The sequence below is a fragment of the Vanessa cardui genome, chromosome 6, assembly GCF_905220365.1.
Source record: "Vanessa cardui chromosome 6, ilVanCard2.1, whole genome shotgun sequence".
Lineage (NCBI taxonomy): Eukaryota > Metazoa > Arthropoda > Insecta > Lepidoptera > Nymphalidae > Vanessa > Vanessa cardui.
The window spans coordinates 11,080,127-11,098,237 of record NC_061128.1 but is presented as its reverse complement, the minus strand read 5'-3'; the positions used below and the strand labels follow the sequence as shown (position 1 = coordinate 11,098,237).

At 30.4% G+C, this 18,111-nt stretch overlaps 1 protein-coding gene across 1 annotated transcript in view; it reads right to left on the bottom strand.

Moving 5' to 3' along the window:
• Positions 1–16,459, bottom strand: part of LOC124530340 (dual specificity testis-specific protein kinase 1) — a 98,131-nt gene extending 81,672 nt beyond the window's left edge. Inside the window, exon 1 of the mRNA XM_047104476.1 lies at positions 15,710–16,459. Within this exon, the coding sequence (XP_046960432.1) occupies positions 15,710–16,066 (357 nt within the window). The 5' untranslated portion in view covers positions 16,067–16,459. The remainder of the gene's footprint in view (positions 1–15,709) is intronic.
• Positions 16,460–18,111: the final 1,652 nt, after the last annotated feature.

Below are 18,111 nucleotides of genomic sequence, written 5' to 3'. Positions count from 1 at the left end.
AAGAATATGCAACAGTTGCGAATGATAGAGGTGTTAAAGTTAAAACAGCTGTGAAAACGTAATACGATATGAATGGTTAGGGAGATGCGGGGCCAGGCATGAGCTGGCTGATTGAATTAAACCGGCAAAGGTCCCCTCTCTTGAATGACTGGATCTATGTGCAGCGCACACATCAATTTAGGTAATTGAACGCACCGCTACCGACGCGGACCAAATTGATGAATGAAGATTTTGATCAACGCGAGATACGATACAACACGTATACGTAAAAACATTCATTCATAATATTTATCAACTTATATTAATATTGTCATATATTTTGGAGTACTTATTGAAATTATTAGTACAGTACCTATATACATAGGTACATTTAAATAAAAAAAAAACGTTTTGAATTTTTTTTTTCATACAACTTTAATACTCACACGCTACTTGTTTAAATATCGAATAAAATAACATTTCGAAATATAATACGGTTGTTACGTTAAATTCTGGTTATTAAAAGCTCTCGAGTTAACCTGAAGCGGTTTGATACTCGTAGTGTTTATAATTTCATAAATACGTAATTAAGCAATTAGCATTTCATATTATATAGTTAGTAGCGGAAGACCTAACATTACGCAGCCTAATAAATTGACGATAACGTTGTTATAAAATTATCAATATGGAGCTATCAAGAGAGTTTCGCCAGCACCCTGCCGAGCGTTACATATCGCAATAAAATACAATGAGGGACGCGTTTACTCGTAATACAACACATGTAACCGAACAGGTGCGTAAGTGTACAGTTAAATAACTCCTCACTACTTGAACGTACATGAAAAAAAGATAAAATCGTCATGATAGACTCATTACAAATTTCCTTGATCACATCTCACGCGGAAAACAGAAAAACATCAACGAAATAGTTAATTATTTAGACGACGTTAGAGTATCGCTTTCACTGATTTTGATGTATCAATCGTTACACCGACGACTTTCCAATATGTATTTGCAAATTCGATTGACGACCACGTTACAAGATGAACTGATTCCGCATCGTCATGCACGATCATGTTCAACACCGGGAAAGTTTCGTTTGTACCAGCAAAGTTACGTCTTTATTTAAAATTGGAAAATGATAAACAGTTAACTTTTATGACAAGTGAAACTGGATTCTTCGCATTGTAATTGCGACGGAGCCGAGTGATTTAAGTTTATGTCTTCCATAATACTTTTTTACATTTCACTTTTAGTACTAATTAATGCTTTGATGTATGTGATTACTAGTAATTACGTTATTTACATAATAGTTTCAATAATATCGCAACATTGAAATTAAGACAATACGTAATTAGTGTACGTTTTCATAAGCACTTTTGAATTGAATCAAATCATCTTTTTTAGTGACTTTCATGTGTGAAAATTAAACTATTTTATATAAAAATGTACATGAAACCTAGTTATATGTATATGAGTTCTAGTTTTACATGAATTATGTATATATTAACATTGAATTAAACATTTAAAGACCACAATGGTTGGGTTTTGTTTTCTCCATATCGTGACATCTATTTAACAAATGTAAATTATTTTTATATGATACAAAATGAAATTTTGCATGCTTGCAACACCTTTTCCATAGATCACATGGATTTCTAATTTGACGAGATAGTACCGACACTAAAACAGCGTACTCTCGTTCCAATCATTGAATTAAAAACCTTTAAATATGAAGGCGTATCGTACGTACAACGAAACTGAGTGTAACTAGTAATTATATAGATAAAATTATTTTACTTCTTAATGTCACGTACTTATTGAGAATGGTCTACATCATCTATATATATAAATAAATTTCTTTGTGCGTTAATCACGTGAAAACTATGACCAATCCACTCAGAATCGTCAGCCATATATGGTTAACGCTATTTTTTTAAATTCTGTTTATGCTTGCCCGTTTTTATATATGCTCGATATCATGGAGTATTCATATTATAAAGCTAGAGAGTTTATGACTTCGAACGAGCTAATCTAAGAAGCCACTAATGGCTACGATTTGAAGAATTCCTGCTTTATATTGCGCATTTATCGAGGAAGGTTATAGGCTATATAACTTCACATTACGACCCTTAGGCGCGCAGGAACCATAAACGTCAAGCAATCAGACAAACTACTGGTGCTTAGATGCACACACGGTTATGCTATAATATGGTACGCTATGTCATGGCTATTCATCGCGTGTAGGAGACGGCTGAGTGTAATCAAAATTTAACGCGTCTCAAACCGCAGGGCACAGCCAGTTAATGATAAATGAAATAAGAAACACAGCTGTTATATATGATAACGTTCAAACAGAAAGACGCTAATATTACAATATTAAGGTTCTATGACGATAACAAAGACTTAAAAAATCTTGCTTGTCATAGCACAGCTAATATGATAATATTATATACTAAACGTTTCTGCCTGCCTGATATAAGCTCTATATTTTTTGATTAAATAAATTTTTAAATTAGGAATTACAAAAAAAAAAAAAACATTCTTTATTTATTTATTAAATTAGATAAGATAGTACAGATAATAAATAATTAAAAGAATACGGAGATATCTTGTAACTTCGAAGCAGGTGGTCAAGCCAGCTATGAATACAAAACATTTTTAGTCATTCTTATACAACAAATAAGGGATTTAACGGAAATTTATTTACGTGAAATGTTTTATAAAATACTTACCGTACGACGATACGCAATAATGAACTGACATAGATGACTTACCACGTATTATCGGTAAGATCAAAGATCAATTTAAATTGTGTTTTTCCGTAGAAAAATCTACGAGCAGAAATGAATAATTCAGTATTTTTTTTCCTGCGATTGAAGAACAAATAATACAATACATACGGATTCCAAGTAGAATTACAAAAATTTGAGACAAACTTGTCTAAGATTCAGTCAAAAAAAATCTTTCGTTATAACATCGGTTAAGATGCACGAGTTCTAACCATTGGGCTATCTCAGCTTGGCTGTAGGACAATTCGCTTTTACGAAAAAGATCTCAGAAAACGTTCAAAAATGTACTTACAATGTAAATCAACAAAAGAAATATCATCACAAGTAGCTCACATGCCCTATTACATTGTATTGCGAACCACAAATTAAAAATAATACCGACATAATGTATACTCGGTCAACATACCGCATCATCTATCATGTGCGAAGATCATACAATTGTCAACATATAAATTAAAATACTTTATAACATATTAAAACAATCTGTTTCATGTTACATCAATCTGTAACACATTTTGATGCATAGTTGTAATTTTATGATATCCTGCCAAATGGGATTGACGCCAGATCTATAATGTGGAATTTGTATTGCATCTCAGAATCGGCGTACATTAACTATGACTATTGTAACCAATAGGAAACCATTAAACGAGAGCCAGACGACGGATAAAAATAAGGAATAACAGTTTTTATTTTTTATTCGGAAAGCCCTTTCCTGATCGCTCAAGGCAAATCCCAGAGATTTTGTTTCATGACTTACATTTTTAAAATACTTAAGAGAATAAATCGAACAATGCTAAAATAGAAGCATAAACTTATATAAAACCGTAGTACTTACAGCTGCTGTATTTCGATTTAAAAAGTAAGCTGTCCTATGTTTTATTGCAAGATGAATCATTCTCAGGAGACACTAGCCAAGTGAAGATGGCAGTAGGTCCAAAAGCTTGCGCAAAAACAGAACAGTCTCCATCCCGTAATTTTACCGATGGTGCAGCATCCGATAGGACATTAAATACAAACGCAACGGTTTGACTAAATTTAAATGAGATTGTAGCTGAAATTTTCGTGACAGAAGGATCCAATATTTTTAATAGCCCAACAACACGAGGATTGTTTCGCCTTAAAAGTAAACTACAACATTAAAAAGGCAGTTATAACCAAATGACTTAAACCCTTTTATTGCAAACAACCGCTTACCTTATTTTTATCGCTTAAAGACAAAATTTATCGCTTCTTAAAAAGCAATACATACGGAGCATATTGTTCAATCGATTGTTAAGTGCTGTCTCCGATTGATAAACTGCAACCTTCTGTACAAGGTTGCAAGTGATATGCAACCATTAACCTAAAAAACTAGCAACCAGTTAAGGGTTCACACATTGTACTCGTTCAGGTGATATGTAAGTTTGGCATTGACTGGGCGAAATGTTGTTTAATATTAATTTTTGACGTTAACGTAATTTATTAACATATTATATTACATGATAAAAATATAGTGGGGTCGGATTGATTAATCGTGAAGTATTTATTATAATATTATTGATAAATATGAGACATAATGAATTGTGAGGGCATTAAAATTTATCTATAGGTTATAAATTAAGATTTGAACTTGAAATTATTAATTGTATTTCACATCACATGTATTAATGGTGAAAAACGATAGCTTTGGATTTGCTAATATATGTAACTATACGTTTTGTAAATTAAATATACTTATTTCAAATTGACTTTCCATCACGAAGTTTAGTGCATACTTCAGCAGATCGTTCTTGGTGTTATATTGTGTTATCTGATCCTTTCATTTATGCCGTTTATAATGAAGTTTTTAGTTCAATCATATTTTCATGAACACTTTTGAACCATTCTCTTATCCTGTGCCTTATGAATCCATCGGTTTGATGCTGTCGTCACTCGTTCCTAGTTTGAAGCAGCACTGATTAGGCAAATGTTCTTTTATCTGAATCGTGGTTCCCTTAACTTTGTTAGTCTATATTTTTTAATATCGTTTATGATACTATTCCATGAACATGTATTGAATATGTAGTCATTGATGGGGCATCGTTGCTTATATATTTCATCATATAACGTTGTACGTACTACATTGCTATAAGGTCAAATTATCCGTTAACTACCTACGTAGCTTATATAAAATTTTAGACGAAATTAAAAAACGATTAATAATAATCGTTCGTCTAGTATCTAATTGCTTTTATTGTAATTAATCACGAGGTCATAATAAAAACCACAAGTTTTTAAAATGCATTATCATTTTAAAAACTCAAATCTTCTTAAATTTAAACTCCTATTCTTTATTAAATGTTGGCGCAGTTTCCTACAAGCGTCGCCAATTTTATAATTAGTAATTAACAATCGAGATTGACAGTTTTATATCCTAACAAATACCATACCTAATGGAACAATTTAATGCCTTCTGACGTCATTTATGATGATAAACACTTCTACGAAACCAACGACACTCAAAGAGTAAGTCTACTACTAACTCAAAGTGTTAATCTACAGCTGTTGAAATGCAAATTTTCGTTCTTAATTCAAAATTTCCAAATTTTCATCGGAACCATATAGATTAATTAATATACCTTTATGCAATATTTTATTAACTGCCATGATTTTTGATACGAAACTTTTTCATTTGTTATGGTAGGTAATTTTTTTTAAAACATTTTATTCAATGTTGAGTAAATGGATATAAGACATTTTTATAATTCAACTTCATAACAGTTGTAATTGCTTATGAATCATTGAGAACTTGTCAGTCGGCCTTTTTTAAGGTCTTCTCGGCTAGACGTTTGGATTACATCGCAATTGGACGAGTTTTATTTAATTAAAATAAGTCGTTAATGTGATGAAAAAATTATTTATTAATAAAATATGAATCATAATAATTAACAGTGATGAGTCAGCGGTAAGAATATGTTGACCTTTTTGCTGAGGTCGTTGCTTTTAAGCTGCGTTTTTACAATTCATCTCGTGCTCGACGATGAAGGAAACATTCTGAGGACGCCTGCATGTGTCGGAAAAAATGTAATCCAGACACATGCATAATGTATATCCGCAAATCGTTTATGAATAATGAGAGATAAGGCCTCCATCCATAATTTAGTTAATACTTACTTAATTAAATACCACCTAAGAAGGGTTTATCCAGCTAGGTTACACCCGCGTTAAACCTTCACCCTTAACTCTCTTAAGCTGTAAGAAGAGATTATCTAGCTTGTAACCTCCCTCAAGTATTTGGACTATCTAATGCAAAAAGTTTTATAAAATCCGACTATTAGTTATAGAGATAAGCCATTTAAGAAACATAACTACGAAATCAATACACATAAATTTAACATCATTACAAATTACTATATCTATAGTAAAAAGTATCTTAAAAATAAAGAAAGTATATCGTATTTTATTATGATTTCTACGTAACGATATCAAGAGTTTGCAGTTATCCTACCTGACCTCTGTTAAGATTGCTCTACGTAACCGCTAATAATAGTATCGTAATTACTAAGTATAAACAATCGCTGTGACGGCTTATCAAAAAGCGGCGCTTTTATCAATAAGGTTACGACAAAGGCCGTTTATAATAAAATAATAATAATGATATAATTATTGAACAGTAAAATACGAAAAAAATATACCTTTTTTTAAAACCAGTTGTCTTTTGGGTCAATGTGATCACGGGACGGTTTTAACGACGTTAAAACGAGAATATCAACAAAATTATACACCAATAATAATCAACTACATATAAGTCAATTATACGAAAACAGTAAGTAAAAATTTAGCAAAGGGAAATATTTATTACTAATCAATAACACAAATATATTCATAAAATATCAGGCAGCCTCATCACAAGCTAAAGATTTTTTCAGAAAAAAAATGCATTAACAAATATTTTAAAGTGGACTATATTACATTAAACATAAGTGTGATTTTTGCCCAATCATCTGTCTTCACTTATGTCAAATATACTCTTAAATATATTGTTTTCTTTCACCCCATGTTTACAGATTACGTATGTTTAGTGTTAGTATTTAAGCAACCGCTAAGGTTATTTATGTAACAATTGTAAGTAATATTACATTACATACATTTACATATACACCTACATATAAACTTGTTTAGGATTTCTTTTTTAAATTATCGAACAGTAAAATATACATATACAAAGGCTTGATAAGGTTTGGAGCTTACTGAACATGTACATTTAGCCAGATATAGGAATACATATGCATTAAGCAAAACGTTATCTCATACATATGGCAGATTTCCTCACGATTACATACGAAGTAAATGCTTTAATACAGCTATGAAAAAAAACTATTTTGTTCTTGGATTTTAAACCGCGAAATTACACGAAGGTCAAATATTAGACGAAACTTAAAACTCATATATTTACAAGACTGCATACGTTTCTATAGCGAGAGAGAATAATAATATAAAATATTCAATGTTTAATAATAATCTCTCGCCGTTGACTCATTCGCAGTCTCAATTATCTATATATCTTGTTATTTGTGATTTGTTAGCGACAAATAAAGGTGTATTGCAGAATCCCAGCGGCAATTAACATCGTTATCTAAGCCAAATGTCGAAAACATCTGCTCGAACGACGCGACGGGTGGATTTCGTTCGAAAAGCGGTCGAGGTAAGACGCTTGGAATTCATATACTTGTATTCGTTTTTTGTTAGCAAGTCTGCGAGGCAGATATTCTATTTAAATACATTGGCTAACTTATTTCACTATAGAAAAATGTATATACGAGTGATTTGAAATTACGTATTCATATTTAATATGTAGAGCTGAGATGGCCCAGTGGTTACAACGAGTGCATCTTAACCAATAATTTCGGGTTGAAACCCAGGTAAGCACCACTATACATAAGTGCTTAATTTGCGTTTACAATTCATCTCATGCTCGGCGGCGAAGGAAGACATCGTGAGGAAACCTGCATGTGTCTGCCACATGTGCATTCCACCAACCCGCATTGGAACAGCGTGGTGGAATATGTTCCAAACCCTCTCCTTAATAGGAGAGGAGGCCTTAGCCCAGCGTTGGGAAATTTACAGGCTGTTACTGTTTTACTATTCATATTTAAACAACGCTAATTTAAAAATCGCAACTATTCATAGTCTATTGTAATCGAGAATACAGAAGCTAAATAAACAATTTTTGAGATCGAATTGATGCGACATCGAAAGCTTGAATAATCTATGATATTAATAATGTATTTGCGAAAAAGTGGCTCTTTGAACGTCGACGAAACTGTTATCGGAACTTTGGAACTGAAATGAAAATTGATATAAGTAATTTATATGGAAATAGTGTTGTATTATAAATAAAAATATATCAATTAAAAACTGATAGTAGTTCATTATATAGCAGAGCTATTAGAAAATTGCGTGGTCGGACTTTCTGCAGGTCAGCTTGCCTACCTTAGAAAAATATACCATCGCCAAACAGTAATATGTATTGCAGCATTTCATTTGAAAGCTGATACATTTTTATATTTGTATAGAAACAGTCTTAACCAATTAAATTACATCTGAAACCATTTTACACATTCAGTTATTATTGTAAAAACTTTGATTGGAGTACGCCAACCGTTTTTGTTTTATGAATGAGTCAGTGTAATTAAAATTCCATAGTTAGCACTATCAATCTTGATATTTTATATTTCTAAAATTCAACAGTTGAATAAAATTTTATAATCATGTGGCCTATTTCCACCCAGATCGAAAAAATATATTTTTACATTACGACTCAATTTTGCGGGCTTTGAAACAATCTATAAATACGTTTTAATAAGCTCAACGCACATCACAAACAAAACGCACGTGGTCGTCTATAATTAAGCACTTCGTATTGTGAACATTGGGAGTGATGGCAACATCCTGTATTACGAACCAACAGGATTCTTTATAAATAAAATTCGGTTTCGTCATTACTTTATTCTGAAACTGATACTTCTCTTATAATCAAATTAAATATTTTTATTATTTGCCTATAATATGCCTATCAATGATATTCTAATAAACAGATATGTTATACCCATACTAAACAACAGAAAAAAGTGTGCCGCGCCGGAGACTGTTTATTTTACATTTCGTTACAAGTAAAAATGATAGCTTGATAAAAAACAATAAGTAAAAGGGATAACTAGATGTTTTAATTACGTTAAACGTATTACTACATAATTATGATGTGTTATAACGTATTACTGGCATAATTATGATGAAAACGACTAAAGGCAAACGTCCCAATTAGGACGTTTCCTAGTCTTCACTTTTTGCGCGTTAATGACATATCTGTTTACTAGAGCATCATTGATGTCAATGATCAAAACTAGATCAAAAAAATTTTACATTAATCGGAGTGGTCATTGGTCAGACACCGGATGACGTTTTTTTTCAACCAATAAGCTTTCAGTATTTTTGAGATTCAAAAATGGAATGTTAAAAAAAACGTTTTTATTAAGTACACAAGTACTTAAAGTGCTCTTTCAGATTTTTTGCTCAAAATGTTTCCATTAAAACCTTCGTTGAAGGTAACATCCTGCATCAACAAATAAACTTCCTTAGATACATTTTCCTGCATTCAATCTCGGTAGGTCGTTTACAATGCCGAACAAAAACTTCTATTAATTTCTTCCGTGGAACTCGAGCTGTTACGATAAACAATTGTTTTATAAATATCATTAAAAGAGAAAATCTTGAGGAAAATTTATTTGAAACGCTTTGTATATTTCTTTATCATAAATTAAATGAATGTCGTGTTTAGAAAATTCGCGTCGAATTGATTATGACAACATCATATTGAAATTTATAGGTTTTTTTTCGAAACATTTTTATTGCGTAACATATAGAAAAAACTATCATTATGAACGCGATAGTTTAAGCGATAGCATTGTCTATTTCATACTAAAGTGCAGCAAAGTTGGCGGAAGTAAATGGCGAATAAATATTTAATAAGCGACTTTGTGTTTCTATTTTCCGCAGTAAGTACAGTCAACGATAATTAGAAGTCAGACATAAAAATATAATTGAAGATAAATTGGCCACGTCTGGTCAAGAGCCTCAATGAAAATATCCTAAATCTTTTTTTATTAATATTATTTACATGTATAATGTATATATTGTTGTTTTTTCAAGACCGTGACGCATCGGTCGTTTGATTCAATTGAAACTCTGTGCAGTTAATTTTCAAGGCGTAGTACTACTAAAGTACAATAGGTGTTCTGCGAATCCAACAAGGAGGTTTTATTACAAAAAATTTTTATTTAATTATTTCATATAACATTTTCCAATTTTATGATGATTACTGCTTAATCGCAAAAAAATTAATGATCTCAATTCAAATTTTAATCTTCCGTAAAATGATCCGGTCTTTTTTAATCGAATCATAATTTGCGATGTGAAAAGATTATTTTTATCCTGTGGAAGATGATAGTCTAAGTTCACTGATGTAGTATCAACGGAAGCTTTTGTTTTATAAGAGAAATATAAACCTAGTATCGTGTGTGGTCAAACTTCTGACATTTTTTTGTACTACGGACAAGTACGATCTTTTTTTACACTTACGTCACCGTACCTTTTAACAATATATTATAAATTATTGTACACAACATTTTTATAATAAATATTAACAAACTGCTCGGCAGTTTTCGGTGTTCACTTACAAACGTAATTTGGCGTTGTGCTTAACACAACAACGCTTTGCTTTCTTCTTTCTTATGGCGAATCACTAGTGACAGAAAGAGACATATTATATTTGCGCTTAATGCGCTTGCTAATGAAATCAATATGCGTTATGTACTGAATAACATTTTTTATTGTTCCTGGTAAATTCTCACCGTCAAAAGTACTTTTTATATCCAGATCATGTATTTGAAACGCTATAAACGTAAATCGTATATTTTAGTTCACGAATCACGCATCCGTACAGTTTTAATCGTTCATTAATTACATTTTGAGACCGGATCACCGGACCAGCTGAGTTTCAATACCGATTCCGTTCAGAATTCACTATAGAAAACACGTAATTGTTTCGGTAAGTTTAGGTAATTAAATTTCCGCTCCGCATTCGCAGACATAGTTACGAGTCTTAAAATTTGTGCAATATCACTTTTATTCATAAAAACTTACTACAGAATTCAGATAGACCGTTTCCCGCCCTTTGTTGGGAAACAGAGGAAGTAATGATTCAGCTTTTTATTAAAAGGTTATTTTTGTAGTAACGTTCGTGTTTAGGTTTTTATAAATCGAATGTTTATACATAACTTATTTAATCTCAATCCCACAATTGGGCAAAGACCTTTTAAGGTTTGGACTTTATATCAATATGCCGTTCCATGATGAGTACTGGATACTCATAAGACAGAATTCTGACAAATGAAGGTTTTGTCATGTAAGGCACGATCTTCATGTTCTTTATATTCTAACAACTGGACCATAGGTACAGCTGCATAATTATTTAATTTTTTATTATATATGTAACATATTCATAATTTGATATCGATAAATAACCTATCAAATACTAGCTCATCACTAGGTAAATATTTAAAATGAGAATTAATTTATTAATATAATATAATTAAGCGTATAATAAACAATTAACAAATGATGTCAGTGTCGAGGCATGCCTTTCTTCGGCGTCACTTGAGTTAACAACGGGGTACTGTGACAAACGGCGTTACGGATATAGAAGACACCTTAAATAATAACATTAATTTCAAACCATACTATGTTGACGCATATATGTCATAACTAATAAACAACGCTTTGTCTCTTACTTTTTAATGTCAAATTGCTGATGAGTGAAAGAGATATATATTCGTTGAATTAATCCTGTGACAAGTTTACGAAAACTTTACGATATGACAAAACAAAACCACTGAGTTTTCTTCGCCAGTTCTTCTCAGGTCTAAGGTGTTCATTTTCGAATCGCTGGGAGATTTTTTAATATCAATAAACGATTGTAACACTTATAATCTACATAATATACAAAAAATGTTTTTGACTTTTTTATTTATTGATTGATTATCCCTTACCGAATTATATTATGAAATTAAACAGGATTAAGAACAAAAAACATATCTTCGATTAATTAAAAAAAAGCGTATGTTATAAAACATTCATTACAATGTGTACAAATATACTTTAAATTGTAATGTTTAAGTAAAATATAATATTACTAAATTGTAATTCATATTTATCGCGTAAAAGAAATGTAAGATAAAGAAGAATAAAATCAAATTCAAATTTAATATTTAGCTAGTAGAGCTAACATACTCATCAACACTAAAAAAGTATGCTAAATTACAATTCAATCGATTGGGAAGAACTGGTTTTAAAGTTTTTTGCAAGATTTGATCCACAAATACCAAAGATGCAAAAAATCATCTCCTTATCATTATAATTTTATTTAATTATTAAGTTATAGTTAATTATTGAGCTGAGATAAGTTTATTGCGAAGGCATAACAGGACTTAACATCATACTCCATTGGTTTTTCGTAGTACCAATGTCTTTGAGGAGAGGTAACCACTAACCACTTACAAACAAAAAGCCCATTTCTCCTCTTCCTACTATAAATATTTGTTTATTTCATTGTGAAGACGATTCCATTGGTTGGATTAAAGGTAAATAAACAAATTCGACCTTGAAATGACACGATATCATTGGTCGAAATCTAAAATAGTCTATGATAAAGAATATTGATTCGTTTGAATGGGCATTCGAGAGTAGATAAGGGTAGAAGTGGCTAAGGTTAATAGTGTTGTATTATAAATAAAAACATTAATCAAACTGTTTATAGTGCATTACATAGACAATCTCATATAAATCGCATATGTAAATCTATGGTTTGTTTATTTTGATTTCTTATCCCTTGGAGTATAGTACAGGATAGCAATAATCATCAATACAATGGACTCAGCGACATTAGTCCAGGAACCAATGTCAGATTATTCATTCACGGTAGTTAACAAACAATTCAAATTGTACTAAACGCTGTACTAAACAACGAAGGTCATTGGCAAGGTCAGGATAACCATAACGAAGACCTTACAGAATTTAAATCGGCAAATGAATATATTAAATTTGCATTCTGACATCAAGCATGACCTTATTTTTACATCATGCAATATTTGCCGGTAACGAGTTTATGAAGTAGATATGAAATTCAAATATATTTTCCTAAAATTCTATAAAGTTTCTTTATCTATATACCTAATCCTTTATATAAAAATGAATGTTTAGTTTTTCTTCGTATTGTATGCGTTCACGCATCTTTTATGCGATTAGGACGAAACTTTGTATAAATATTTTTGGCAGTAGAGTTAAGGTGTCTGGTTCAGTGCTAGCGATTTCAAATAGGTTTTTAGTTAGTCTCATTGGATAACTTTTAAAAGAAGGAAATTGAAGAGGCATTCCAGTTATGACCATTGTGCCTGTAGTCACACTGACTCACTCACCCAGAAACCCTACAAACAAGAAATGCTGTTTTCTTCTTTTATAGAAAGAAATAATTAAAAATAATCTCTACTTCACTTTTAGTTCAAAACATATACCTATATATTTTTGTTTTATTTTGGCAGATTTGAATGATATTAAAACTTATAAATCTTTTAAGTTCACCTAATAATTAAAAAGTCATAAAATTTTTATTGTATGTTTTTGTAGGTAATCTTTAAATTAAAAAAAAAAAACCATACTCTCAATCAACTTCTCAATTTTCACAATTATCCTATATCTACATAATTGCAACATGAAATATAACACATTACAAATACATATTCTATCATGATATTATTATTTATACATTAGAATGTATTCTTATAGCTTTTAGTTTTATTTCTAGCTTCTATCTATATTGGTAACACTCGGTAAATTTGAGTAACTTATACGCATATAATTAATACATATGACAAAAAAACTACTTAATCAAATTAGAGGCATCGCCCATCATCATAAACTAGATGACTGGACTAACATGAGAACTAACATGTTATTCACTTGAAAGATGAACCATCAATTCGATGACGGTAGAATGAGTCTTTGGCGGTAGAATTTTTGTTAAGTTGATTGTTTAAACTCAAACACGCTAAGACAAAACCCAACCTTACTCCTTTTTATACCTTAGCTATTATAAGGACAGTTCAAATTATATTCAATTGCCATAAAAAATTATGATAAGATAAACTTCTATAATTAACATTAATATAATGAATAATAAAATAAGAATTGAATGGGAACAAGGATAATTCGTCAATTAATTTCCTATCAATGGCATTAATTTTATTATTAATGAAAATGTGAAATTCAAATAACGGGAAAGAAAAGACGAACAATTTAATCTAATTAATATAACCTTCGTAATTTAACAGTTTTTTTAATTATTTTTATTTGTTATGCAAGTCTATATCTATTGGTGTCGGAACTTTTTGGAACCTTTGAATTTATTATTAGATGACTTATTCATAATATTATGACTTGACTTAAAATTTACACATTGATTTAATTGTAATAAAATATTCTAGTATTATTATTTATATACGTTTGTTGTATAAAAGTTGTAAAAAAAGGAACAAAATAATCCATCCTGACGTTAATACTTTAAATAATAACTCTAAAAGGAATTAAATTATTAAAACTACTGAGGTATCTTTCTTTTATTTTGATCATGTGTATTTTTGACGTGCCTGTATTCTTATGCAATGCTCATGCAATCTGTATGCAACATTATACAAACATATTAATCATTTTTAACAGATAATAAATTATAATTTGATATATTTATTATTTATAACTCAGGTTAAATAGAAATGTGAAAGCATAGTGAATAAAATCTAGTTCTTATAAATAAGGTCGACATTCAAAAAACTAACACCAATTCTTTACAACTTATCTAGAACAGTAAATGTTTGTATTAATTAACCCGTGATTAAACATTAATTAAATAGTAATTATTTGAATTGATAATTGAATGTATATTTGTATCTCTCGAGTATATTAATTAATAATTTTATTTAATTGAAAATTAATTAAACAATTAGTTTTAAAGTTGATTCACAGAAATATAATTAAAATATTTCAGAAATAATGTACATGTTACGAAACATAAAAAAAAAGTTGCCAATTATAGAAAATGAGTAACCTAGACTAATTGAGAAAATTGTTGTAATAAGAAATAAATTAACAACATTCTAGTACAAATATTCTAGTGTGGACATAGCTGAGGCAAGTTGCCAGCATCGGTGAAATTACAAACATAGCATAAGCCAACGATCTTGATATATCTTGCCAAAAGTTGATAACATAATTTATCACTATGTTTAAAGAGGCCATGTTTTTTAAGGTTTTCATCAGTAAAGTATATTTATAGTATATATATCCATTGCCATCGCAACATTGTATTAGATTTAAGCTTATATATGATAAATTTCAAAACATAATTTATGTAATGAATTGTGAATCACATGTAATAGCTTATGCAATTTGAACAATAAACTCATTAGAAGTGTTTGTAAACTACCTCCACATATGAAATTTGTAACACAAAAATAACAACATTTACATACATTTTTTAGTAGTGGTTAGAATGGATTTGTTAAGATATTTTGATTAGCATTTATTTTGAAAAAATTATATAAAATAATAACACCAAAATATGCTGTAGAAAACACAATTATTGTGACTCACCTAATAATATTACGTAAAATATTTTGTTATTATTCTTATAAGATTTTCATACCGCCAATAAATCAAATTAGGTTTCAATAAGGTATTCATGGAAATATTTTTAACAGATTTCTAGGATATTCTGAATTACTATTTTTAACAGCAATGTGTAAAATACACAACCTATCATCATTGTAAACAAAACATTCCAAGGTTGTAATAAAAGCAAGGGTACTCACTTTGAATACTTCAGAGAAGAAGCCAGTTCCGATTTTTTCTAAAATGAAATCGTCGAAAGGATAGAGGGCTGCCACTGCTGTCCTGAGCGCCGTGCACGAGGACCCGGTCACTCTTCGATCACCAAGTTTCTCACCATCACTTACACTCGACTCCGCACAACCATCATCACAACACTCGCGTCTACTTCGTCCCCCATTTTCCAGGAATCTCTTCCCAACCTTGGAGTTGGGACCACGCACAAATCGACCAGCCTTAGCAGTCTCGTCCAAGTTTGTGAAACTCTCCGCTATCTTCAGCACTTTCGTAGGCCTCCGCTGCTCGAAGTTCCTCTTCGTATTCGAACACTCGTCTTGCATTCTAACTGATAATCACGAACTTGTATTTATCATCCCACTTCGAACATAGTGCTTTCGAGTCGTAAGGGTATACAGAGTTCCCATTATAATATTTATGTGGCGGTACTTGAAACTATGCGAAACAACATTGTAATTCTCACAAAAAAAAGAATTCGATTTTATACGACTGTCACTTTCACATAATATCTTCGAAGCATCCCAGTTTTATTGGTGTTCACGGTTTGCACGTAACACAAATCGTACACTCTAGTTTATTTATCTTATTTGTATGTTATGTTTTGTATTCTTGTAACCGAAAAGTCCATTGACTAACGACGCGCGTACGAGTTAAGCAACGAAAGCAGAAAGTAAGCAAGCAAGCATTGCCACTTACAAACTACAGTTGACATAAAACTCTTAAAAGCTGGCAAGACTGTTAAGTTTTAAATTTACGATATTGGTAGCATTGTTATATGGATGCGTTCGAAATAACTAACTTTAAGGCATAGTATACAATCAATATTATAAAGAAATAAAAAAAAACTATTGTAACATGACATTTAACCTTTCTTGCAAATTATTTTTTATAATATTTACGAAACTGTAAAATTATTCAATGATTTATATTTTTACGTTTATTAAAAAATGTCAAATTTAAATTACTCTTCATTAATAACTGCATAGTTATTCTCATTTGTCTTTGACAATGTGGAAAACATATTAGATAAACTTTTAGCTATCAATTATCAATACAGATGGCGTTAGTCGTAATCATACATACTGGCATTTTATGAAAAAAATATTTAATAATCATAAATCAAAAATAAAATTAAATAAATTTATAAATAAAACAAAAAAAATGATCAATAATACTCATAAGTATCAATTTATACACAAAATGAGAAAGGACCGCTCACATTTGATTAATAAAATAAAATCATGTAATAATAAATTGCAAAATAAAAAATTAATGTATGACACTAATATTGAACAAATGCAACTAGAAATTTTTAGCCTACAGAAAACTTTAGATTTTGTTAATAAAAAATATGACTTGGCTCAAAAACAGATAGAGGAACATATATGTACATGCAGCCAATAATCTTCTTGAGCTATGTACATCCAACTTGGAAAAATTTGAATCCCTATCAAATAAATGCATATGTAACTGCTTGCATAATCAAGAAAATGAGTTGGCTGCTACTAGTACTAATAATACCACGGTGCCTCAACCTATCAAGTTGAGTCAATGTTCACCAAAAATCCACAACCACAATAGACTGGGGTTAGGAATTAATAAAAATGTTAAAAATGTTATAGTAGTATCTGATAAGTTAGGTCAGGGCTTTGGCTTAATACTAAAAAGTGAGGTAGAAAATGTATTCAATACATGTACACCCGGGGCAAGCTATCAGTACCAAATAAATAAGATAAGTTCTATGCATCTGGATTCCACTAATATAGTTGTTTTAATGCATGGTGACAGCTTGTCTCTGAATAAAAAGAATTTAATTAAGGATACAAAATTATTACTTGAAATTCAAAATCAAAAGAAATGTAAATTTATAATTAGTACATTTCCATATTCGCACACCTTGACAGATGCACATAACTTACATATTTATGATTTAAATGTATGTTTATACAATGTGACTCGACATTGTAGTAATGATGTCATGTTATTTGATATTAATAAATTCATTTATAGGTTTAAGTTGACAGAGGGTACTATGTATCTACCAATTAAATCCAGAAGACAACTTGGTAACCTAATTGCTTACAATATTAATAATTATTTTATGTGTAATGTTACCAAGGATCATATATATAATAAAAATAATAACCTAATTTACATTAACACTGACAAAAGTAAGGATATTAAAATTCATAGTTTAAACTGAATAAAATGACAAAACCTATGCCCTCTTACTTAAATATTATACATCAAAATATACAGGGCATAGGTGGCAAAGATCATGAAATAGAATTATTTTCAGAAAATTACAAAACTCATGTATTTTGTTTCACAGAGCATTGGATTAAAAGTTTTAACATATTTAATATCC